The sequence below is a fragment of the Piliocolobus tephrosceles genome, chromosome 10 (assembly GCF_002776525.5).
Source record: "Piliocolobus tephrosceles isolate RC106 chromosome 10, ASM277652v3, whole genome shotgun sequence".
In the NCBI taxonomy this organism is placed as follows: domain Eukaryota; kingdom Metazoa; phylum Chordata; class Mammalia; order Primates; family Cercopithecidae; genus Piliocolobus; species Piliocolobus tephrosceles.
In genome coordinates this window covers 20930752-20958204 of record NC_045443.1, presented here as the reverse complement: position 1 = coordinate 20958204, position 27453 = coordinate 20930752, and the positions used below count along the sequence as shown (strand labels likewise).

The following is a 27453-nucleotide window of genomic DNA, read 5'->3' as shown; positions in this document are numbered from 1 at the left end:
TGTAAAAAGAGGATTTATGAGTAAAAAAAAAAAATGCCATCAAGTATGCTATAATTAAAGGGAAATTATTTATAATAGTCATTCCAGAGATTGAGACTTCATATTAAAAAAAACATTAATTCACTAAAGAATTGGTTAGAACAGCATTTCCTTAAGGTATTGATTCACACTTAATAAAATGATGAGAGATTTTAATTTTTTAACCCAAAAGTTCAACTTTTATTGTGTCCCACTGTTTTCAGCTTTCTCTTCCCTTTGAGAAGGACTGAGATGATAATTTTCTCCTTCAATTTTGTCAACAGCTTCTGTAATTTTTTTCCCTCGGTTTCTGCTATTGTGAACTGACATTAAAAAAATGTTTTACCTTAAAGGTCTAAATAAAATGTTTTCTTCTAATATAACACTCTGTGCTCTTGGCTTTAAATTGTTCTATGAAACCAAGAATTTTCATTTATCACCCGGAACACGCTCTTTCTATATCTACCTAATTCAAGTATGGTTTATATTAGTTTTGATTGCATGTTATCTAAATGTACTCCTTATAGGGAAAGGCAAACATAATGTAGAAGATCTTTTTTATTCTTTTTGTTAACTGGTCTAACAGATTTTACATTTTGTCAAAATAATTTCTATGTTATTCTTCTTAAGTTTTGATTTGTTTAGAAAAATTGAGATTCACAAATTTTAAAAATTAAGGTTATTACATCCATTTTACTTTCTGTATTGCTTTTAAAGTCCTAATTCTGTTGAGTGTTCTCTTTCTTTCTTTCTTTCTTTCTTTCTTTCTTTCTTTCTTTCTTTCTTTCTTTCTTTTTCTCCTCTCTCTCTCTGTCTCTCTCTCTCTCTCTCTGTCTCTCTTTCTCTCTTTCTTTCTTTCTTGACAGTCTTGCTCTGCCACCCAGGCTGGAGTGCAGTGCCACAATCTCAACTCACTGCAGCCTCTGCCTCCCAAATCTCAAGCAATTCTCTTGTTTCAGCTTTCTCAGCAGCTGGGATTAAAGGTGCATGCTACCACGCCTGGCTAATTTTTGTATATTTAAAAGAGTTTCACCATGGTTATATTTAATAGACTTTCACCATGTTGGCCAGGCTGGTCTTGAAGTCCAGACCTCAAGTGATCGGCCTACCTTGGTCTCCCAAAGTACTTGGATTACAAGCATAAGCCACCATGCCCAGACTATTCTGTTAAATTAAAGGGCTTTTACTTCTGGGTCTAAAAAGCACACCAAGTCCTGGTAAGTCTTAAACCCTAACACCAGTTAAACCCTCATCTTCAGGCCCAGGAAAAGATGATAATCAAAATAAACTGCATTCATGAGACACAGGGCCAGAAATCAAAACTGCTGAACCCCTCTAGGCCCAGGGACTGTCACAGAAGACGTGCATCTGTGAAATTACAAGGGCTGATTTTGAGAGATAAACTTAGTTCAGAGTTTCTGTATAAATTAAACGTTAATATTACAGGTACACTGATGAAAGACCAGCATCAGGGCCCCATGTTAGATAAACAAGGTTCTTATAGCATTAACCCATTTTTTTTAATTAAAAAAACATTAAGAGGTTATTTAAAGGTTTATGGAAATTATATCTTATGGTCAAAATGATTAAAATTTAACAGATTTGTTTATAAGATTTGAGAGACAGATTTAATTGGCCTTATGCAGTCTTACTTAGGGCTCATTGTTTGGGAAATTAAGTCTCGTCTCTCAAAAAATAAAGATTTTTGCCTTTTTTTAAAAAAAATTTGAGTTATGACTTTGACTAAATGAATGATTTATTTTAAAATAACTTATGATCCTATATTGTCATATTAAATATTTTAAACTTCTGACATTTGACAGACTTTCCAAAATCAAATTGCAAAATTAGTACTTTGACTTCATATATTTATTAATAATAGGTCTCCTGAAGTCCAAAAGAGACATATTTGACTTATTTGGTATAGTAAAGTCATGTAGGAAGCATTGTCAAATAAACAATGATATTTAACCTTCTTTGGATTATATTATATTTATGTGAATGTGTTATAAGTATGTGTTCTAAAAATATATGCAATTCCTGTGATTCTAATATGTCTTAGTAGATGTTGTCAGTAGTAATTATGATTATTATGTAAAATTGCTGTATGCCACAGAAGAAACCAAATTTACTTGTCAATGGTGTCTTTAACCATGGCTGTTCTAAGATTTTTTGTCATCCACAATTGTTGTTATACTTTAATCCTTTTATAGGACAGTTTATAATCAGCTATAGAACTCTGAAGAGTACTCCTAAAAAATAAGTTTTTGATAAATTTAGATATAGCATCACTGGAATAGATAGGAAAAATTCTAGGCCTCCCATGGAGAGTTCATGTATTCATAAGTCTTGGTGATCCAATATTGAGCAGAACATGGAGTTAACTGCATGGACCAAACTAATAGAAGATTGAAATAATCTTGTATAAGATTTTGTTTAAAACATTTGCTGATTGTTTTTATTTTTCAGAGTCAGGAAAACTTTCCTTTTAAGCTATTTACAGCTTTAACAATTTAATAAAGTGATTTCAGTAATTTTAGTAAAATTTGTTCTTATGAGTAAAATTTAAAATATAATTCCTTTCTCTCAGCCTAATTTCTCCAAAATTTGAAAACTATTTTGAAAGTATTCTTAATTTGGGCAGTATAATTATTTGCATAAGTTTAATAAGAATACATTTTCTTTTATCACAGGACATAATTGGAGACACTAGTTATTTTACCAAGGCCTTGACTGGAATGACATTTTCCAATGGCCTTGAGAAAAGGAGGCTGACCTATAGAGCCAATAAAAGCCCCTTGGAAAAACTAGCCCCATATCTTATCCTTTACAGGGTCAAGTATCCTTGTATACAGTATACATATATCCTTGTATACAGTATCCCTGTATCCTTACAGGGATAAGCAAAGAATGTCACTTTTTGACTGGTGCAGGAACTCCAAGTTTTCTTGAGACCTCAGAAAGAGAAGAATTCACCCAATTCACATATGTATCTGCAGGCACAGATAAATCCTTGTCTAGGCTTCAGGCATTTATAAAGGTCTAATCTTACATTTGTTGTGCAGAAAGTTCCAGCAAAGTCAATTCACAAAAAGAGAGAGAGCCCCTATATGGCAAATGATTATTCTTGTTGCACTTTACACAAATAATTAAACCAAGTATAAAAGTACTAAAATTTATTTTACCAATAAATTGGTCCTACTATGATTTTCTGTTTAATAAAACTGGGGAATTGAGAGAAAAATTATGCTTTTATAAACTATAGTACCTGTTGTTTGATTCTAGTCTTGCCTAAGGTTTATCAGCTTTTATTATTTTCTACAATTTAGACTAAATTCTAAAATTTTTCCTGGCTACAAGTCTCCAAATAATGTTTTCAATTTTTTCTTTCTTTTCTCCTTTCCTTTCATTTTCCTTTTCCCTCTATTTTCCAATTTGAAATTACTAAATATTAAACTGTGATTTTCTTAAGCCAGGGAAACGCAAACTAGGCAACTTAAACTTCAGAAGAAAATAACAGAAATCTATTTATACACATAAACCATTTTCATACCTGCCTACTGACAATACTTCAGAGTAATATGGCCTACATCAGTTTTCCAGGATTGTTCTTTTTACTATGTGTTTGTCTCTCTTCCTCCTCCTATTTTTTTTCTTTGCAGGACATAAGATTTCACAATGAGCATTCCTAATAATATGGGACCTACTGGTCTAGGAATAAACCATCATAGCCATGGGAGATCAGACAAAATGGAAGACCAGGGAGTAACTTTCTTCTACAATGATTTCTTCAAAAGATTTTAAAAGGAAAAAGGCAGGGGTGTGAAAGGAAAATAAAAACGTAAGACCCCAATTCACTACGACAAAAGAAACAAAATTAAGCTTAAAGCTGAGTTCTACAAAAAGATGCCTTTCCTTAAGCAGATAGCTACAGATAAAAGGTTAAATCTTTCCACAGGTAGCTAGTCTATGTTCACGTTATCTTGTGTAAAGTGTCAATTTACTGAGCACAAGACAAATACATAATTGACCATTCCCTTACCTGCTAGTTTTTCTCTTGCGACACGTGTATTCAGTAATGTGACCATACATTCCCATTTTCTCCTCCAGCCTGCTTTTCCCCTTTAAGTATTTAAGCCCTCAAAATCACCTTTGGAGAAAGGCCCAGGCCTGTCTCCTGAGTGCATCCTTCACCTGGATAAGGTAAACTTCCAAATTGATTGAGACCTATATGAAGTATTTTTTGGTTTACAACCCAATCTCTGTGGCCCTATCCAACTGGATAGGACTACAACTGTGAGTAAATTTATATATATGTGTGTATACATATATATATAATATATATTTTATATTTCATGTATATATAATATATATTGTATATTATATATATATATATATCACTAAAAGGTGACTATGATTAGTTTCTTGATTTCTTCAAAGACTTCTCTGTGGGGATTAACAGGATTTGACATGGATTCCAGGGTTTTCAATTCAAAACAGAGGTGACTGCAGTCAAATAACTCTACCGAGTCTTGGTTTCTTCATTTAGCACTGTGCTTAGCAGTACTTTTTCCCTGTTTATGAAAATGCCAATATAATTTAATGCCTCATAATTTTGTGACAAAAGCAAAAGGCAGAATTATTACCTTTACCAATTTGCAAATGAAAAATTAAATGGTCTTCCCAAGTCATCAACTAGATTTTTGGACTAGGTCTTTTGACTATTACAGATCTCTTTTCCATCAGCCTCCATTACATAGGTTATCAGAATTCATAACAATGCTATTCTTTAACAAAAGAATATTTAAATAGATCAAGATTGTAAAGTGATTCACAAGACATTAATCTTCTAGAATTATAAGTCAATTCTAAGAAGATTTTTAGATGTTATTTATTGCATATCTTTTTTCATTTTAATTATATTTATAAGCGTCTCTTGATCTATCAAGAACCAAAGGGAAGATACCAAAATATTTCTAAATGTTCCACATTAATAAACTCTTTGCTTTCCTTCTAAGATCTGGAACACAACAATAATGCCCACTGTCACCACTGTTATTTAACATAGTAGTGTTAACTACTAAAATAATATAGTTAACACTACTTATTATAAATAACACTATGTTATTTAACATAGTTAACATAGTCCTAGTGTCGGATACAAAAGAAATTCCTCTTCAAAGCTTTGGCTTGTTCAGCTCTTTGTTCTTTGTTCCCTACTTCCAAGGCCAAACTAATTTCCTTATCCTTTGTGCCTCCCTGTCTTGGTTTCAGTAAACAACTTTCCTGCCAGTCCTTATCTGCAGAGCACACATCTGTTACCCACTCAGTAAATTACCTCTCCCATCGCCACAACTCTTCCCTCCAAAACTGCCCTTCCTGCCAGTGTAACCATATTCCTATACCTTTCAAGTTAGCCAGTTGGGTTCAACTTAGATTGTGCAGTCCAACTTCGGCCAGTGGAGGCAGGACACAGTAGCAGGGACAAACTACATAAGAAACTAAAACCCCTTCACTCCTTTGTTCAGTGTGCTCTCCTGGTGACCAAACCTGCAAGCAGCACCCTTCTGCAGAAGTAAATTTGCCTTGCTGAGAAATCCTTTAAGTGCTCGTTTTCTTTGTGACTGCGAGCTTTACTTTCAACACCTAGCTAGAGCAATCAGACAAGAGAAAGAAGAAAAGGGCATCCAAATTGGAAAAGAAGAGTCAAATTACTCTTGTTTGTAGATTATATGATCCTATATTTGGAAAATACTGAAGACTCCACAAAATTATTAGAACTGATAAACAAATTCAGTAAAGTTGCAGGATATAAAATCAACATACAAAACTCAGTAGCATTTCTACATGCCAATAGTGAACAATGTGACAAAAAAATAAAAAAGCAATCTCATTTACAATAGCCACACATAAAATTAAATGTCTAGGTATTAATTTAACCAAAGAAGTGAAAAATCTCTATAATGAAAACTATAAAACACTCTTGAAAGAAATTGATGAAGACATCTAAAAATGTAAAAATACACCATGTTCATGGTTTGGAAGATGAATGTTCTTCAAATGTTCATAATACCCAAAGCCATCTATGAATTCAATGCAATCCCTATCAAAATACCAATGACATTCTTCACAGAAATAGAAAAATCAATCCTAAAATTTATATGGAACCATAAGAGACACAGAATAGCCAGAGGCATCCTAAGCAAAAAGAACAAAACTGCAGGAATCACATTACCTGACTTCAAATTATACTACAGGGTGGCTGGGTGCAGTGGCTCACGCCAGTAATCCCAGCACTTTGAGAGGCCAAGGCAGGCAGATCACAAGGTCAGGAGATCAAGACCATCCTGGCTAACACAGTGAAACCCCATCTCTACTAAAAATAAAAATAAAAAAATTAGCTGGGCATGGTGGTAGGCACCTGTAGTCCCAGCTACTCGGGAGGCTGCTGCAGGAGAATGGCATGAACCCAGCAGGTGGAGCCTGCAGTGAGCCAAGATTGTGCCACTGCACTCCAGTCTGGGCAACAGAATGAGATTCCATCTCCCAAAAAAAAAAATATATATATACACACACACACACACACACACACACACACACACACACACACACAACATAGTTATAGTAACCAAAACAGCATGGTACTGGCATATAAACAGATACATAGACCAATGGAGCAGAATAGAGAACCCAGAAACAAATCCACATACCTACAGTGAACTCATTTTTGACAAAGGTGCCAGGAACATTCACTGGGGAAAAGACAATCTCTTCAATAAATGGTGCTAGGATGAAACTAGACCCCTATTTCTAGCCATATACAAAATGAATCAAAATGAATTAAAGATTTAAATCTAAAGACCTCAACCCATAAAACTACCTCAAGAAAATATTGGGGAAACTCTCCACGACATTGGTCTGGGCAAAAATTTCTTTAGCAAATTTCTTACCCCAGAAACACAGGCAACTAAAGAAAAATTAACAAACGGGATCACATCTAGTTAAAAAGTTTCTGCATAGAAAAGGATATAATAAACAAAGTGAAGAGAAAACCCACAGAGTAGGAGAAAATATTTGTAAACTACCCATTTGTCAAGGAATTAATCACCAGAGTATCTAAGTAGCTCAAACAACTCTGCAAGACAAAATCTAATAATCTGATCAAAAGGTAGGCAAAACATTTCAATATACATTTCTCAAAAGAAGACATACGAATAACACACAGGCAAAGGAAGAAGTGCTCAACATCACTGATGATCACATAAATGCAAATAAATACTACAATGAAATACTATCTCACCCCCAGTTAAAATGGCTTATATACCAAAGACAGGCAATAACAAATGCTGGTGAGGTTGTGGAGTAAAGGGAATTCCTTATACACTGTTGGTGGCAATGTAAATTAGTAGGACCACTATGAAGAACAGTTTGGAGGTTCCTCAAGAAACTAAAAATTGAGCTACTATGTGATAAAGCAATCCCACTCCTGGGTATATACCCGAAATAAAGGGAATCAGTTTACCTAAGATTATCTGTAGTTCCATGTTTGTTGCAGCACTGTTTACAATAGCCAAGATTTGGAAGCAATGTAAGTGTCCATCGACAGATGAATGCATAAAAAAAGTGAGACATATACACAATGGAGTACTACTCAGCTATAGAAAGAACGAAATCCAGTCATTTGCAACAAAATGAATTGAACTGGAGAGCATTATGTTAACTGAAATAAGCCAGGCACAAAAAGACAAACATTGCATATTCTCACTTATTTGTGGGATCTAAACATCACAACAATTGAATTAATGGACACAGTGAGTAGAAAGATGGTTACCAGAGGCTGGAAAGGGTGGTGTAGGTGTGGGGGTGGGGGGATGGGGATGATTCATGGGTACAAAAAGTAGTTACAAACAACGAATAAGGCCTACCATTTGATAGCACAAAGGGTGACTATAGTCAATTACTTAACTGTACCTTTTAAAATAACTTAAAGAGTATAATTGAATGATGTGCAATTCAATGAATAAAGGCTTGAGGGAATGGATGCTGCATTCTTCCTTATTCGCTTATTTCACATTGCATGCCTGTACCAAAGCATCTCATGTACCCCATAAACGTATATACCTACTACATACCCACAGAAATTAAAAATTTAAAAAGTAAATAAACTTTTATACATCAAAAAACTCTAGCAAATACCTCAATCAGATTAAAAACTGATTTAAATCAATATAGGGATTATTTTGTTAATATTTTAATGTATGCTTCAGTGGAAAAATTGTAATATGAGATATAATGTTCTTTTTGACAATTAGTGGTCTTTCTATACATAAACATTTTCCATTAACTTATTTTAGTTTGAAAATATAAAACCCACTCTACCTTGAATCCATTGCAGCGTCTTGTTTTCTTTTTCTCTGAAGATTCTGACTCTGCTGTTTTATTCAAATGTTGATGTGGGTCCATGATTAAACTACAGATACCATGTGAATGTTTTTAATTGTTGCTGATGCTTGGTTTGAAATGATCACCTGTTAAAAAAGAAAAAGTATAATTTATTTTACTTTAACAATATACAATTTAAAAATAGGAAAGCCACAAGCTCAATATCAATCAACCATTCTCTAATATTCATTCAGGGCCTGCTATTTCCTGACCATAGGATTAGGGCAATGCCGGACACAGAGGAAAGACAGACATAAACTCTGAGCCTAAAGAGATTATAATTTACTTAGAAAAATAATTTTTATAGAGAGAAATTTGATTTGAAACAAGTAAATAACATAAAACCACACACCAGATTGTATGAACAAAAATTTTAAATTATAGAAATTAAAATTTTTATATTTTCTACATACCCAGATTACAAGATTTATGAAAGCACATTTATGTTTATGTTATCCTTATAAGTTTATAAAGTGACTGATGGTGTCTTGCACATAGTGGATACTCAAAATGGGTTGAAAAATAATGTAAATAATAATAATTAGGATAGCCTCAGTCAGTTTCATAGAGGAGATACCTACAGAACCAGGCTCAAAAAGCAGAAAAGTTTGGATTTGTTTAAAAGAGCAAAATGTATTCCAAGTATCTCTCAGAGAGACTTTGGCCATGCTTGACCTTACCATCATCATGATCTTACCATATTTGGGGTTTATCCATTTATTTTTCAAGAGAAAATACATGCATGTAGTTGAAAATCCAAAAAAAAAAAAGCGAAGAGTCTTCCTATAATCTTTGTCCCCTTATCCAGAAATCTGATACTTTTTTTTTTTTTTTTGAGACGGAGTCTCACTCTGTCGCCCAGGCTGGAGCACAGTGGCATGATCTCGGCTCACTGCAAGCTCTGCCTCCTGGGTTCATGCCATTCTCCTGCCTCAGCCTTCCAAGCAGCTGGGACCACAGGCGCAGGTGCCTGCCACCACGCCTGGCTAATTTTTTTGTACTCTTAGTAGAGACAGGGTTTCACTATGTTAACCAGGATGGTCTCGATCTCCTGACCTCATGAGCCGCCCCTCTTGGCCTCCCAAAGTGCTGGGATTACAGGCGAGAGTCACCGTGCCCGGCCCTGATATGCATTTTAAATTAAATACATAATATTTTCCCTTTTAATATAAATGTAAGCATACCAGTACCATTGCACTCTGCCTTTTTATCTTCTGTATATACTTTATATTAATAAAAGTCCTCCTCATTTTGCTTATGGTAGCAGGATATTCTATTCTTCATAATATATGTAACTAGTTCCATATTGATAACTATTAGGTTATATCTAATTATTTCATATTAGAAAATGTTCTTAATATGTCATATGTCATTTTATTTGTGTGTGGTCATATCTGCAGGATACATTCCTACAAGTGAAGTTTTGAAGTGAAGGCATAAGAGAAATCACAAGTTTGAGAGTTATTAAGCCCCTATTTTAAAAATCAGTAAAATGAGTCAACTTTTTATGTCAGTTGATTCTTTTATATAGAACAGTGGATTATTTATAGAGGTTTAGAGATGTATTGTTGTTCAATATATGTGCATAACACATATTTATGTATATAAAGTATATAAGCAGATACATAACATAGATACGGGTATATGTTATGTATATAGCACATATACGTGGATATACGCTATGTAGCTGCTTATATAGATACCTTAGATATGTGAATATCTAAGTATGTAAATATCTAAGATATCTAAGTGTCCGATTTGTAATGGTATACTGATTATACAATACGTATGATATAGGTTATAGGTTATATGTACAATTGATTGTCACTTTCTGCAATAATTTTGTTCCATAAAGTTGCTGGGAACACTGAATTTGCAAATATTAATCTGTCATTCCTAGAAGAGATACAGGTTTAGGTGACTGTGCCTTTGTATTGAAGACTATGCCTTCAATACATAACTTAATACATAATGTCTTATGTATGTTTTTGTTTAAAGACACTTTAGTATATACTGTTGATTCATTAACATTGAATTAGTGGCCAATAGCACTGTAGTTCATGCCTGAAGGAAACTTACATAACATATGTACCTCCTCTGTCAGGCACTCTTGGAGGAAGGAACATGGGACAACACTTCAGGGCTATGCTTGATGCCAATGTAAAACAGTAAACTCAGTATCACAAAGCACAACTATGGAAACAATGTGGTGATAAATACACTGTGAAGTTTATAGTATGGGAGCTGAGACAGGCAGCAAGAGCTTCACTTTGTTCCACCTCAACCAAAACAGAGCAAATCAAATTTTTCGCCACTCTGCTCATGCATGCCAATGATCACAAAAGCCCAGCAGTATTAATTTTGGTGTCACAAATAAATTTTAGTGTTTAGACAAATTTTCTAATACAGAATCTGTGAATAATGAAGATCTACTGCATATTTTATGTATTAATTTACTCAAGGGTTTATTGATTCTCTATTATAAATGTATAAAAACCATAATATATATCATGCATATTTAGTGAATAATGCATGAATATGGAAATAATAAATATCTAAATATAATATCACTTATGTATATGTGACTGTATATAAATATACTCATGAATGCAGAAACCCATACCTATGTATCGCTAAGAGAAGTTCAATTATTCTACTTTCTGTATGTGTTTTGTAGGTGAGGTGAGGAAAAAATGAATAGTTTGGTGGTTTCAAGGTAATAAGCAGCCTCTTAATAAATTTACACCACTTTTTCCATGAATATCTCTTTCTGTTTTCTTTCTTCATAATTTAAAAGTTGGAAGATACTTTTTACCAATTAATTCTATAATTGCAAATCTTTCTGAATGACTTGCAAGATAGATAGTCTTCCTTCAGCTTTAGACTTTTCTTTTTCTTTATACTAAACAGATATTCTTGATGACTTGAAGACTATTATCTCACCACTCAAGCCTTGTTTCTTTCAATTGATTAACTTCTAGTTGTCCTGTCTTCCAGTTTGCTTTCTTTCCTATGCATATCATGTCCATTCTTGGAATCATTCAAAGATCCCTCTTACAACAAAAATAAAACTTACACTTCCTATTTGAGAGTCTTCACAACCTAAATCAATCCTTGTTTTCAGTCCCATTCCCAATACAACCATAAGCACTTGCAGACTTATGGAACCACTGTCCCAAGAAGAAAGCTCTCTATCTTTATGTATATGTCTTCCATTCCTGGAATGTCCTTCCCTATCTCTTGGCTGTAATGCAGCTCCAAATCACACCACTTTAACGTTTCCCTATTTACTTCCAGTTGAAATCACCTCTCTCATCCTTCTGTACCACTGGAGAACATACCTGAATAATCATTACTTTTTTCTGTTATTTCCCCTACTTTCCAAGACAACCATTACACACCTCTCTCTTTTATGTTCAGATAAAATACTTAGCCAGAAAAATAGGAAATGTGGGCACTTGGTTCCTTATCTCTCAGAAAGGTTAAATTGTATCAAGTAGGCCGAGCGCAGTGGCTCACGCCTGTAATCCCAGCACTTTGGGAGGCCGAGGCAGGCAGATCACCCGATGTTGGAAGTTCGAGACCAGCCTGACCAACATGGAGAAAACCCCGTTTCTACTAAAAATACAAAGTTAGCTGGGTGTGGTAGAATACACGCACATGCCTGTAATCCCAGCTACTCTGGAGGCTGAGGCAGGAGAATCACTTCAACCCACAAGGACTAGGTTGTCGTGAGCCAAGATTGCGCCATTGCACTCCAGCCTGGGCAACAAGAGCAAAACTCCTTCTCAAAAAAAGGAAAAAAAGTATCAAGTAAGTACAAAGTACCTAGGAAACCGGAATATCAATTCAGTCTTGAATAAATACCACACTTTTTACTTCACTGTAGCATTTTAAGCCTTATTTAGAAGCATTTAATATATTTTGCTCTGAACATATTTCTGAATTCCAAATTATTGACATAAATAAATTTTGAGGACCCATTATGTTTATAAGACAGAGCCACAGGCATTTGGATATAGCATTACAACTCTTCCCTGAACAGAACAGGTCAGTTCTTCATAGCTTGATTGGGCTGAAAGAGACGGCAGAATCTTACCAGCCTCTGCTTATTTCTGTTAAGCTTTTCATATTTAAGGAATTATAGAAAACCAGTGCAGGTCAAGTGACCCAGTTTCTAGCATGTATCTATGGAACTGAGGTGGATAAAGGGGAAAACAGCATTTCTGAACTTCTTATATTGTTCAGAGGAGACACTTTCTGCATCCCCACCTTACTTTCACAATAAAAACAATTGTCTTATCAGGGAAGCCACCTTCCTGAATGGGTGAAGGGGACCAATATTTACTGAGCTGTTGACTCTTTCCAAGAGCTGTGTTCAGAAGATTTTTTTTATCTTATTTGAACAGAGATAAAAAAGTTATCTAGAATATCTCTTTCCCCTCACCCTAAATCAAACTTGAGTTGAATGGAGGAAAGTGACGTGATTGACTTTGAAACACATTTTCCACCCTCCACCCAACCACTCCGACTTACTCAAAGTGAAGTCAAAGAAATAGGGAGCCTGGTATAGTAATTCTACACAGTTTATGCAAATAATTGTCTTACAGTGTATTTTAAGAGAGTAACTAGAAGTCCATCCGTTCAGACTTCATGTTTCATTTGTTTAGAAAGCAATAGAAATAGGACTTCAATCTTTATTTTTCACTCTATAAAGGTACAATTTATTCTAATTTATCTTTGAGTACATAAATCTGAGGCTCTTCTATTTCTAGAAGGGATAATTACTAGGCTTTTAGGGCTCAGAACACTAAATGTGAAGAAGATTCGGAGCATAAAATTTGTAATATTTATCATAACTACCAAAACATTTTCACTGAAATTTGTTAAAATTTCTTACACAAAAGGAATGTTTTAATTAGACAACCTCGACCATTCTTACCTGAACTTTGAATGCTACAGCAACTGCAACAAGTCCATCCTTTTTCTGATGTTAAAGTCTCACTTTAAAAGGTTGGCTTTTTGTTTGTTTGTTTTTATGAGTCCAATGATGATTAACCATCTTATTAGGTCAATGTCCTAGACAAATAGAAAAAAAATACCTAGCTAATTCTAGGAGTTCAACACAGAAGCCTATCTTTTAAAGATTATATCAATAATTTCTCAGAATGTACACATTATTTTATGTTAACATTAGAAAATAAATTATTTCTGGGAATGACTTATTTCTTATTCAATTAAGTTGGTTGCATAAGATTTTTTGTTTAGAAATACAAATACAACACATTATCCAAAGTATTTAAAGCTGTTCCAAATAGAAAATAAGTCAAGGTGATTTTTAAAAATGTCCCTACAGGTTACATTAGTATTCAGAAAATAAAACATACCCTCTCTGCTTGTTACATGTGTATGGATCTAATATGACATACATGGACACTGGATATCTCACATGGAATACTAAATTGCCAATTAATTACAAGACTATTCTTCTAAATGACAAAAATCAAGACTAGTTTGTATGATATATTCCTTACATCAGAGCTTAAAGGAAGAATGGTCTCCTTCTATTGACTTGGTTTTTAGAAAATGGAAGACCTTGACTCAGTTGAAACTTTTCTTGAGTAAAGATGAAGTCAAATTAATTCAGTAACTCAAACATATTTGACTTCCTACTGTATCTCAGGCATATGGCTGTGTTTTAGAAGTGTACTATAATAATATAAATAATAAACAGACTCTTCTCTCACATGTATACACACACATGCATGAGTGTATGTATATATGTATGTATGTGTATATGTGTATGTATATAGCAAAGAGAGAACGTATGTATGAAAACATTGTTACCCCTTATCACTGACAGGACAGTTGTTGATACAGCTGCAGCAATATGTATTTAATTCTATATTACAGTTATTTGATAGATTAGGGTTTTTTTTGTTTGTTTTTTTTTTTTTTTTTTTTTTTTTTTTTTTGAGACAGAGTCTCACTCTGTCGCCCAGACTGGAGTACAGTGGCACGATCTCAGCTCACTGCAAGCTCTGCTTCCCGGGTTCATGCAATTCTCCTGCCTCAGCCTCCCGAGTAGCTAGGACTACAGGCACCCACCAGCAAGCCCGGGTAATTTTTTTGTATTTTTAGTAGAGATAGGGTTTCACCATGTTAGCCAAGATGGTCTCAATCTCCTGACCTCGTGATCCACTTGACTCAGCCTCCCAAAGGGCTGGGATTACAGGCATGAGTGCCCCGCACCCGGCCTAGATTAGTTATACACCTAGTTAATTCATGGAAGTATTAGAACAATGAAAGGAACCAGAGTGTGGAGGGAGAGAAGGATTAGAAAATGTGGGGAACACTGAAATGTAGACCTGGGGCAGGGAAAATTAGAAGTAGGCTCCTGAACACCCCTCTGTGGAGTCAGAATCTACTGGGGAGCCTTTGTCAAAAGTGCCATCCAGCCCCACACCCAAGAGATTCTGACTCAGGAGTTCGGAGATTATGTTTTTAAATAAGCACTTAGAATAATTTTTACATACTGTCAGCTTTTGAGAACCCTTATAGCAGAGATACTAAACATTTATTATCAATTTTATGGCTTTTCTTTTATTCAGAGTAGACAGACAGTTTGGGTGTTCTCATGCTAATGGTTTTCTCATCACACATCCATTTCATTTAAGACACATCAATTTCATTTGGGACAAATATATGCATAGAATGGAGATAAAATAGTACAAATTAACTGAGAAATTTTCTAACTCCTAAACTAAAGCTATCAGTGGTAAAATTCTGGAATGTTTTCAGAAGTCAAAGAGCATTCTCTGTGCCCTTTCTCCTTCCTACATAAGTAATTAGACTTCCCTTTTTGTGGGACTTGTGGAAAAAATAAGAGTGATCAGAGGAAAGACATTGCAACACTTTTCTCAAGATAAATATTATGCTAACAGCCAGGGATCAATAGAACTCCAAATTCGCTTAAAACCATCTGCTTATGTTTGTTGTTGCAATAATCATCACAGTTCTGATGAAATATTATGGGCTTTGAAGTTTGATAAACTTTGATACCAATGTCTCTGCTACTTGACAGCAGTATAAACTTCAGTAGGTTGTTTCACCATTCTAAGCATCAATGCTTTCATCCATTAAGTGGGAAGGCTATAGTTGTGATAAGGATTTGCTCTCTGTAAACTGCCTCACCTAGTACCTCGCACATTATAGATTCGATACCTAAATAGAGTCATTGTGTGGAGTTTGCATATTGTCAATTTTTAAAACAGTTAATTCATACTAAAAGAGTAAAAGTCAAGTCTCTGAGACATGTCCCCAGCAATTTTTCCTAATAGTGTTTAGTCTCAGACTCTCAGATGGGTACTGGGTGCACATCCCAAGAAGGAGACTTCAGGCTCAGAGCAGACCTGCCATTGCCTACTCACCTCACTTTCCTTAGCTGGTCAAGAGGTAATTACAGAAAGCTGCACTCCCTGGAAAGAACCCCTATGTCTCCATACCCACTAATGGTCAAAGTTCTGGCATCATTATGACTAATCTTATGGCAATTATCTCTCTTACTGGCAGTCACCACCGTAAGAAGGTAGGCGCCAGGTGCGGCGGCTCATGCCTGTAATTCCAGTACTTTGGGAGGCTGAGGCAGGTGGATCATGAGGTCAGGAGACTGAGACCGTCCTGGCCAACACGGTGAAACCCTCTCTCTATTAAAAATACAAAAGATTAGCCAGGTGTGGTGGCACGTACCTGTAATCCCAGCTACTCAGGAAGCTGAGGCAGGAGAATCGCTTGAACCTGGGAGGCGGAGGTTGCAGTGAGCCGAGATCACACCACTGCACTCCAGCCTGGGTGACAGAGTGAGCCTCCATCTCAAAAAAAAAAAAAAAAAAGGTAGGAAATTCCTGATCACTCATCACCTCTTGTCTAATCCCAGCATGGCTATGCACATTTTTGCTTTTGCTCCCGTCTCCTATCTCTCTCCCAATCCTGAGCCAAAACTCTTTCCTTGAGCTTTCTGGAATGCATAACTAATAACGAATGAAATTCTCCATACTTTCAGCCTCTTGTAAGAGTTATTCTGTTTCTGTTTTTCCCTAACTCTAACTTGGCCCTTCGCTGCCTCTTCTGCAGCTGTGATAAATGTGGGTTGCTTTATGTTCCATATTGCTCCAAACCAGACAACTGGTTCCAATTTGCCTTACTTTGCTAGCTTCTTCTCATTTTCCCACCCTTTAACCTCAGAATTTATAGTTTTGAATCTCATATCAAAAGATTCTACCGTTTATTCTTCTTCTTGAGATCACGAACAAACCCTCAATCACTCTCACTCACTTCACAACAATTTTAGTGCTTGGTTCAAAGGAAATCTGTCAAAATATTACTTTTGTTTTAATTATTGGTGATTTCAGTGATCATGAAAATAATCGTTTTAATTCTCTAACTTCTTGGTTTTCTTTTAACCCTCTCTTCTCCAATGAACTTACCTTCTACTCACTCCTATGGACATATCGTAGACATCACCATATCAATAACAGCAAGCCCTCCTTAATATCAGTTTCAAGGAATGGAGCACTACTGCCTATCTTTCTAGCTCACACTCAGTAGTACCCTGGATACAACAATGCTTTCACTGACTAGTATCTATAATCCACAGGTTAATTTTGCCACAGATTTCACTGTTTCTTATCTCTTTCTGCCTGTTCACCCACGGAATGGATGGAGCTGAAGAAAATCCAGCAACCATGCTGACTTTAAATTTATTATCATAAAGCCAAAATTGACCTTTTATTTTGCCTAGAAGTCACAGTTGTTCTTTGTTGTTGTTTTCTTTTTTTCTAATCCGTGTCATTCGTTTTCTGAGTAACTATTTTGTACCTTCAACTCGCTCCTCAAAATTCTAACATGTGGTTTCCTCTCTCTACCTTCAGCTGATGACCTATTTCTGCCAAAAATAAAGAACAAACCTTCCAAAAGCTCCTGGACCACATCTATCTAGGAAAAGCTCCAGTACCACATGTTCCACCTTGACGAATGTCCATGTGTAAGCTAAGGCCAAGCTACACTTGTGTATCAGATTGCCTCCTTTCCTTGTGTTGGCAAGGATATCACTTTCCCCTTTCTAAGAAATATCCCCAGCAGCAGGTTAGCACGCTGTCATTTTCCCATCTTTCAACATCTCTCTTTGGCTTCCACTCTTTATATTGATATTGCCCAATTTCTGGGCCATTTTTACAGAAAAAAATCTTATTTATAATTCTTGTTTTCAATCTCTCTCCTCACATTCTCTCTTGAACACACACCTATCAGGTTTTTGTCCCCAACTTCCTAATAGAGTTATTCCTCCTAAGTCACAAGTTACCTAAATGCAACATGTAATGATCCTCACCTGATTTGAACTATTCACAGCATTTTTCAGAGCTGAGGATTCCCTCTCCTGGCAATACTTTCCAGGGCACTATTCTTTGTAGTTTGCCTCATCACTTTTCACTGACTTCTCCATTTACATGTCCTTTACTAATTTTTTTTTATTTTTACATTTCTTAGGCTTCTTAATTGAAGCATTTCAGTATTCAACTTTTGCATGTATGTGTATGACCTTGTCTAATCTCACATCTTAAAATATCATCTATCATCTCTACATTCATAATTTCAAAATTTGTATCTGTGGCCAAAGTCTTACTCCTGAACGTTAGATTTATCTCATCTCCTCACCAGTTCCCTGTATATCTGTAATAGGAATCTCATACTTAACATTTTCTGAACAGATATCCTCATCTTCCTTCCTCAAACCTCTCCTCCTGGAATATCCTTATTTTAGTACAGGCAATTCTATCCTTCCAGTTGTACATACACATGCAAAATATTTAAATAATTCCTATTCCTCTGTTGGTCATGCTCATATCAGGCTCAAATTTCAAATCATACCCAGAATCTGACTACTTTTCAACACCTCCACAAGTTTTACCCTGGTCCGAATTATTGCAATACCCTCAAACTTGTACCTCAACTTGTCTCCTGACCTCTCACAGCCCTGCTTCCCCAACCTCACTCCCCTGTGTAAATCTGAAAACAGCAGCCAGGGTCATCATGTCAAAACAAGTCATATCATGTCACTGCTTTGCTCAGAAACCCATCCCCTCCCCACCAGTGGCTACCCATATCTCTTAGCATAAAATCTAAAAAACAACCTGAAGGCCCTATAAAGTATACCTCCAATACTGAGCATCTTTGATCCTGTTGTTCTTTCTGTCTGAAATGTTCTTTCCCAATAGCTGCATAGCTCACTCCCTCACCATGTTCTAGTATCCACAAAAAATGACACTTTCTCAGTGAGGACTTCTGCGACATTTTTTAATAATTACTCCCTCTGACACTCAATATACCATTTTGCTACTTAAATTTCTCATTATTTATCAGACTATGATTTTTGCTCACATATTTTGTTTATTGTCAGCCTTCATTTGCCTCAGCAGCTGTAAATTTATACTACTGAGTAAGCTCTAGAAGTTCAAGGATTTGTTTTTCTCTTTTTTTGTTCATTGCTGTATCCTCCGTGTCTAGAACAGTATCCATCCCCTAGCAGATACTCAATAAATATTTTAAAGGAATATATAGATTAAATTTCCATTTTAAACAACTTATAGCAACTAAGTGATATTAAAACCAAGATTTAATCTGGAATAATATTTTAAATGGTAAGGAAGTTGGCTATAATTGTATACGACACAGTTATCCCATTCATCAATGGTCATAATATTAAAAAGTTGAAAACAGTCAACAATTCATTTTGCTAAAGAGTCAGACATGACACTGATGCACACTACGTTAAGAAATTCTCCAAGAAAATCCTATTCAAAATCTTCCAATGGCTTCCTAGCTCACTTAGAATAAATAGCCAAGTCCTTTCTACATCCCATAAGAATCTACAGAATCTTTTCCCTGCTTATCCCTCTGACAATATTTTCTACAAATATTTCCTACTCAGCCATTACTATCCAGCAACACAGACTTCCTTAATATTCTATAAACATTTCATCCATATACCTGCCTCAAGTCCTTGTCACTCCTTCTTCCTTCTACATGGACTATTTTGCCTCCAGTTGTCCATTTTTCACTTCAATTATTTTTCTGCTTAACCATTGCTGCCTTGCAGATGCTTACCCTGACCTACACAAAAATGTAACATTTGTAATTCTTTCATGTCTTGCCCTACTGCCCCCTCCATATCTCTTAAAATTACATGAGTTTATAAAATATGTTTGTATATTGTCTTTTCCCCAGTAAATATAAGCAACAAAATGGCAGGAACTTCATCTTTTTTGTTCCATCATTTTCTAGTATAGTGCTTGTTATATTATTGAAACAACAGACATTTTGAATCAATGAGTCAGTTATGCCAGCTGCATGGATCCTGAACATGTCTGACACACAGAAAGAGATTAGCATCTCTCTTTGCTTCTTATACTTTAATGCTTTAGCCCTGTGGTCCTCAATGTGAGACATGCATTCTCTCAGAGAAATGAGAAGGCTTTCCAAAGGATATGCAAGTACAGATAAAGTTTTAGAAAAAAATTAATTTCCTGGAAGAACAATTTATATGCAGTAAAATGCACATACATAATGTATACCATTAACTGAGTTTTGACATACGCAGTCATGAAACAAAGATAATTAAGATAATGGTCACTCCAGAAGTTTTCTTCTGTCCCTTCCTACCACTACCCACCTCAGACTCGATCACTGAACTGCTTTTGTCACTATAGATTAATTTACATTTTAAAGAATTTTATATTAAGGTACGTCAAACAATAGGTACTCCTTTCTGCTTGACTGAACTTAATGACTTCCAGGTTCAACCATACTGTCACAGATATAATACTTCATTCCCTTCAATGATGATTAGTATTTTCTTTTTGTTGTTGTTGTTTTGTATTTTTAGATGTAATTTCCCTCTGTCTCCCAGGTTGGAGTGCAATGGTGGGATCTCTGCTCACTGCCAGCTCTGCCTCCCAGGTCCACACCATTCTTCTGCCTCAGCCTCCAGAGTAGCTGGGACTACAGGAGCCCGCCACCAAGTCTGGCTAATTTTTTGTATTTTTAGTAGAGACGGGGTTTCACCGTGTTAGCCAGGATGGTCTCGATCTCCTGACCTCGTGGTCTGCCCGCCTCGGCCTCCCAAATTGCTGGGATTACAGGCCTGAGCCACCGCAACCGGCCAGTTTTGCCCTGTTTTTATTGGTATGTTTGTCTTATTATTGAGCTGTGTTTTTTATATGTCTTCAAACAAGATGTTCGTTGAATGTATGTTTGCAAATATTTTCAAAAGCAAATGTTTAAAATTTAGAGCAAGTCCAACTTATACATTTCATCTGTACAGTTTCCCTTTTGTATTCTATGTAAGAGGGTTTTCACATAAGGTTTGCTCTGCCAAAATGAAAGTGAATATGATTTTCCCATGTTGTTCTAGAGGTTTTATATTTTACTTGTTACCTTTATGCTCCATTTTTAGTTAATTTTGGCAGAAGACATAAGGCAAGGGCCAAGGTTTTTTATTTTGCCTGTTGCCATCCAATTTTTTCAGCATTATTTGTTAAACTTGACTTGGAATTTTTGTAAAATACCCATTAAACATAAACGTTTTGATCGTGTCCTAGACTATTCTGTTCCATTTACTAATTTGTTCAATTTTATGTCAATATTATTCTATTTTCATTAGTACGGCTTGATAATAAGTCTTGGAATCAGATCCTGTATTTCTACTTTTAAGGTAGATAATCACGTTGTATAAAAAGAGTTGCCCTTCTTTCTTTGTAATGTGGATATGTTTTACTCCTTGACTTACTGTACTGTCCAGAACCACCAGTGCCATCTCCAGACTACCATATCTCAAAATAGAAGTGATGAGAGCAGACATCCTCGCCTTGTTCCCAAACTTAAGGGAAAAAGTTTTCAGTCTTCCATAATGAAGTATGATGCTAGCTATAGGGGTTTGTACATTCAGGTTAAGAAAGTACTCTTCTCTTTCAGTTTTATGGTAAGTTTTTGTTCACTTGCTTTTTTAAATCGTCAATGAAAGAATTAACATTTTAAAATCAATCAATTTAATTCACTGTATCATCAGAATAATGGAAAAACCTTATACTTACATTATCTCAATAGTTGTACAAAGAATATTTGATAAAATTTAACTACTCATGATGAAAACAATTGCAAACTATAAATGGAAATGAACTTCTAGGAAGTGTATGGGGAAGTAGGAGATATAGAGAAGTTGGTTAATGGGTAGAAATATATAGCTTGATAGAAGAAATAAGACCTTGTGTTTGATAGATCTGTAGGGTGACTATAATTTACAATAATCTGTTTTATATTTCAAAATAGTTAGAAGAGACTAATTCAAATGTTTCTAGCATAAAGAAAAGGCAAGTATTTAAGGTGACATATTCTAATTGTACTGATTTTACCTTTACGAATTAAATGAATATATTAAATTATTACATGTACCCCAAATTAAAAAAAAAAAAACTTTCTTAATGTGATAAAGGGTATCTACCAAAAAATACTACAGAATCCTCATACTTCATTATATGTTTATTAAATAGGAATATCTTAATGAATAGAAAGAGAATGAAGGGCTTAATAGACTGGAGGTCCCATGAATTAGAAAGAGGAACATACTAAGATTCACTGAAAATAAGATGAAGGAAAGTAAAAATGTATTCTTTTGGAGTAGTTTCGGGTGATGACAAATACCAAGAAGTGTCTACAGGATAGGCTGATTGAAGTAAAATAGAGGAGTAAATTTTTTCCATTGAGCAACAAGGCATAGTAATTCTACTCGAGGCTGTCTCTATTGAGTCTTTAGGGCAGTGCTGGGCATAGCACTTTCGGAGATGATGAAGATGTAATATCAGTGTATTCTTAAACGCAGTAGCAACTAGCTTCATGTAGCTATTGAACACTTCAAATATGTCTAGGGTGACCAAGAAATTCAAATTTTAGTTTCATTTAATTTATTTAGTTTAGATTTAAGTAGCCACTTGTAGCTAGTGACTACCATGTAGCACAGCATAACTCTGGCTATCAATTTCACCATGGCTGAGCTGGTAGAGCATTTTCTTTCTCCAGAGTCCCGCAAAATTTCACTTAAACCATTTCTAAGTCTTTCACCTTTCACCTATATTTTTTCAAGTTCTGAAATACCAAGTCACTAGGCTGTTAGGAAATAGAGGGACTAGGCCATGCTCTATTACTTCTTTCTCTCATATTATTTTTTTCCTCTCTTTTGTTTTCTCTCTCTCCTTCATGTCCTGCTTTCAGGGTCAATCACCAAGCACAATGTCAAAAACATTATGATCATTCAATACAGTGTAGCTATTATAATAGTCTTTTTCTAATTATATACACTACCATCAGGAGTATATTTTATGCAATTATTTCAATACATCTGAGATTACTTCTATAGTAAAGTATCTTAAAACCAAAATTACTGATTCAAAAAGTATACAATTTTTTTCAATTTGCTTTTCAAATTGCTTTCCAGAAAGATTTTATCAGTAATAGTTTTTTATACAAATTGCACCTCTTAATTCCTATCTACTAGTCATATATTTTTCTATCTTGAAAAATTAGTTGCAAAATGGAATCTACTATTGTTTTATTTGGCATTTATTTGATTATAGACCACATTCATACTAGAACCAGTGACAGAGTCCTTTAGCATATTTCATATGATATAGAGTTTTCATCCCTCATTTCTTTCTACTTCTTCAGGGCACAAACTCAGAATACTTTTTGTTATGCTCAAATGGCAAGAACATGTGTCTCACTTGAAAAGCACCAGCATGACATTGATTTTCTCTAATAGAAGTCCGAATTAATGCTCAGTTTTAAGATATTTGCTCAATAACGCAGCAAACAAAATAGTTTTTTTTTTTTTCTGGAAATTTCGACTTTCCTAGAGAATTAGGAAATCATTTGCTTCCACAGGAAATAACCAAGACCAGGCACAATTACCCAGGTTTTCTTTGGACAACAGTACCCTCCTGCTCTCAACTCCTGATAATCAATTGTCTTGTGAAATTCCAGTTGTGACCATACTTTCTTGGATCACCCTGCCCGTTTTCCTCGGGCCTCTATCCATGTATTCTGTGTGCTATGAACTTTGTTAAGCCTTCTGATGTACTCTCGGATACCTTGGATATCTGTAGCTTCTTAATATTTTTTAAAACACAACATTCTGGCTAGTTTTATCACTGATCCCAGAGGCCAGACCTACAGAGATCTGGTAGGTTTTGGAGTAAAGGAGAAGGCTTACATGGAAAAGAGCTGACATTATGCCTACAAAGCAGAAACAAATATAAAGATTCAAGTAGAAATTACCTGTAGAGTATTGATAATTGTGAAATTCTCCAACCAGTAGGTGGAAGCAGACTCCTATCTATAGAGATGGATAGTCTAAGCAATTCGCACATCTGAGTATGCTAAGTCATTCAGCACTTGCAGCAAAGAAAACTTTCACTTTTCAGCAATCAAGAATCAGCTGTTTCTTGGGGAAATATTTATGCAATCACTAATCCCTACTCAAAGGAGATTAGGTGCCTAAACAAATTTAACTCATGCTTGGGCTATTGCAATATTTTCCCAGGCAACTCAGGTTAGGGGATATAAACCTAATAATAAAAACTTTAAATCATCATCTTAGTAGGTGTTTAATGCTAACAAATTGTGTTACAAAGGTTCCTTGTTAAAATGAATGCTGTCATTGTCTCATCCTCCCCAAATACTGGTCCTATTTGTCTTAGAGTTAGTAAGAGAGGACTGGAATAGGAAGGATAAATTCTGCATACTAGCAGAAAAGGTAGCGAGCAGGATGACATACTTGATTGAGTAAAAAGGATGATGTAACCTGTGAGCTCCAGGAGGGCAAGAATATATCTATGAGGTTTGCTTCAAAGGCTAACAAAATTCCGGATTCCTGGGGCACAGTTATTAAATATTTGGCCAATAAAATGTTGAATGACAAACTAGAAGTATGCACGGCCTCTGTTCCCAGGATTTGATATATCAGAATATTCCCTTAAAAATTATGCCATGTGTGGTGGCTCACATTTATAATCACAGCACTTTAGGAGGCTGGAGCTGGCAGATCAATTGAGATCAGGAGTTTGAGACCAGCCTGGCTAACATGGTGAAACCCCATCTCTACTAAAAATACAAAAATTAGCCAGGTGTGGTGGTGTGAGCCTGTAGTCCCAGCTACTAGAAAGGGAGGCTGAGGCAGGATAATCTCTTGAACTCAGAAGGCAGAGGTTTCAGTGAGCCGAGATGCACCAGTGCACTCCAGCCTGGGCGACAGAGCGAGACTCTGTCTAAAAAAATCAATAAAATAAAAATTATGCATTATATAAAAGAAAGGTGAAGAGCAGTGAAGATTGGTGGTATGGTAGGCCCAATCCCTGGAACCTGTGGATATTAATTTATATGGCAAAAGGAACTTTGCAGATATGATTAAGCTAAGAATCTTAACATGGGGAGAGTACCCTGGATTATCTAGTTTGGGCAAACTTCTATTTTATCATTCAACATTTTATTAACATCCATGGGTTATAGCTCCAATCTGTGCTATACAGAGGCCACACAAACTTCTATTTTATCATTCAACTTTTTTTTTTTAACATCCACAGGTTATAGCTCCAATCTGTGAAATGCATTTTCAAAATGGAGAAATGGAACACGTCAAGGAATACAGGAAGCTGCTAGAAGCTGGAAAAAAGCCAGGAGACAGATTTTCCTCCCAGATCATCCAGAAGGAATGAACCGTGCTAAAACTTTGACTTTAGCTCATTACAAAGGATTTCAAACTTATAGCCTCCGTAAGGGTAAGGCAATACATTTGTGTTATTTTAAGCCACCAAGTTTGTGATACTCCTACAGTAGCAGCAATAGGAAAATAATACAGATGGTAATTGGCTTCTTTGCCCCTAATCATCTCTCTTCCTTCACTAGCTCCCACACTCCTATCTCTTTCAGAGACTGTCAACAGTGAAATACTGAATCAAGGCCCCCTGAATAATACACACTCTTAAGAGATTAGAGTGTGTGATTACTGTTGCTATAATACAGGATTCAAGTCTAATAAGGTGGGCTCCAGGGACCTACACACCCAAGAGCTGGTATTTCCACCATTAAAAAGTATTCTAAACTCTTTCCTTTTGTTATGATTATTATTATTCTAAGTTACTATGCTTTCTTTTGGTCTTGGTGTCCTTCAGAATGCACCTCACACAACTCTAACAACATGAACATAATTGACCAATGGTCTCAAGCACATTTAATCCCATTTTGTTATTTCCTTCTTAGAGACTTAATATATTTGCTATCTTAAACAAAATCCAGTTTTATTTTTCGTAGCGCTTTATTCTGGAACCTTCCCTAGTCATCTAGACAATTGACCATAGTTCTTTTTAGCCCATTTTCTTCCAATAAATTGAATATGTTTTGTTCACTGTCACTTCAGATTGAGATTCTTCTCTACACTAGGGTATTATAATAATATTGTTCACTCAACCAAAGATATTCTATTTTCCCACAGACTCTGGTTACTTTTCTGTCCGTCCTTGGTCACGCTGGAGATAAAGTTTGATGAATCTCCTTAGATGAGGAAGAAAATGTGTTGTGGTTCAGGTCACAGACTCTGAATACAGATGGTCTGGGCTTAAATCCCAGGTCTTTCACTTATGAACTGTGTGACTTGGTCAAGTTACTAAACCACATCTCAGTTTTTCTATCTGTTGAATAGTAATAATAAAATATGAAATAAGAGGCTGGGTGCACTGGCTCACACCCAATCCCAGCACTTTGGGAGGCCAAGGTGGGCAGATTACAAGGTCAGGAGATAGAGACCATCCAGGCTAACACAGAGAAACCTCATCTCTACTAAAAATACAAAAAATTAGCCAGCCGTGGTGGCACTCGCCTGTAGTCCTACTTACTCGGGAGACTGAGGCAGGAGAATTGCTTGAACCTGGGAGGTGGAGGTTGCAGTGAGCTGAAATCATGCCACTGTACTCCAGCCTGGGTGACAGAGTGAGACTCAGTTTGAAAAAAGAAAAAAGAAATAAGATTACTGTGAAGATTAAATAAGTGAGCTATTTAAAGCATTTAAAACAGTGCTGGTCACAAAAGATCACATACTTGATAATAACTTTTGTATGAAAATCCGGAATACTCAAATTTATAGAGATGAAAAGTAGATTTGTGTTTGCCATGGGCTGGAAGAAGGAGAGAAAGAGAAATGACTGTTAATGGGCACTGAGTTTCTTTTGGGAGTGATGAAAATACTCTAAAATGAGGTAGTGGTGATGGGTCTACAATTCTGTGAATATATTAAAAACACCACTGAATTGCATACCTTTGAAAGGTAAATTTTATCATAGGTAAAAAAGTATATATCAACCAAAAAATAATGCTGGCCCTTTGTATTGTGGTTATTTTAAATTATTATTGAGATCAATGTTTCCGGTCATCCTCTTCAGGAAGGAGGTGCTATGTACTAAATTGCATTTCTCCAAATTCATATGTTGAAGTCCTCATCCTAAAGGGACTGTAATTAGAGACAGGGTCTTTAGAAAATAATTAAGATTAAGTGAGCTTATGAGTGTGCCCTTACCTGAAAGAACTGGTGGCCTTATAAGTAGAGAAAGGAAGTGCTCTACCTCTCTTCCTCTGTCTCTCTCTTTCTCTCCACGTGATCACAACGAAAAGGCCATGTAACAACTCAGGGAGAAGGTAGCTGTCTCCAAGCTAAGAAGAGGGCACTTACCAGGAATTGTATCAGCTGGTACCTTCTTGGACTTCTTAGCCTGCAGAATACGAGAAATAAATTTCTTGTTTAAGCCATCCAGTATTCGGTATTTTGTAAGAGCAGCCTGAATACTTTAGGACACAGTTTGTTGCCATAGAGTAGGGTGATGCTGCAACAAATACCTA

General features: G+C 35.7%; 1 protein-coding gene across 1 annotated transcript in view; it reads right to left on the bottom strand.

Moving 5' to 3' along the window:
- The window catches only part of SLCO1B3 (solute carrier organic anion transporter family member 1B3), a 104992-nt gene extending 91551 nt beyond the window's left edge, over positions 1-13441 (bottom strand). The window contains exons 1-3 of the mRNA XM_023226173.1: positions 13403-13441; positions 10540-10653; positions 8398-8546 (exon numbers count right to left, since the gene is read on the bottom strand). Coding sequence (XP_023081941.1) covers positions 8398-8481 — 84 coding nt within the window. The 5' untranslated portion in view covers positions 8482-8546; positions 10540-10653; positions 13403-13441. The remainder of the gene's footprint in view (positions 1-8397; positions 8547-10539; positions 10654-13402) is intronic.
- Positions 13442-27453: the final 14012 nt, after the last annotated feature.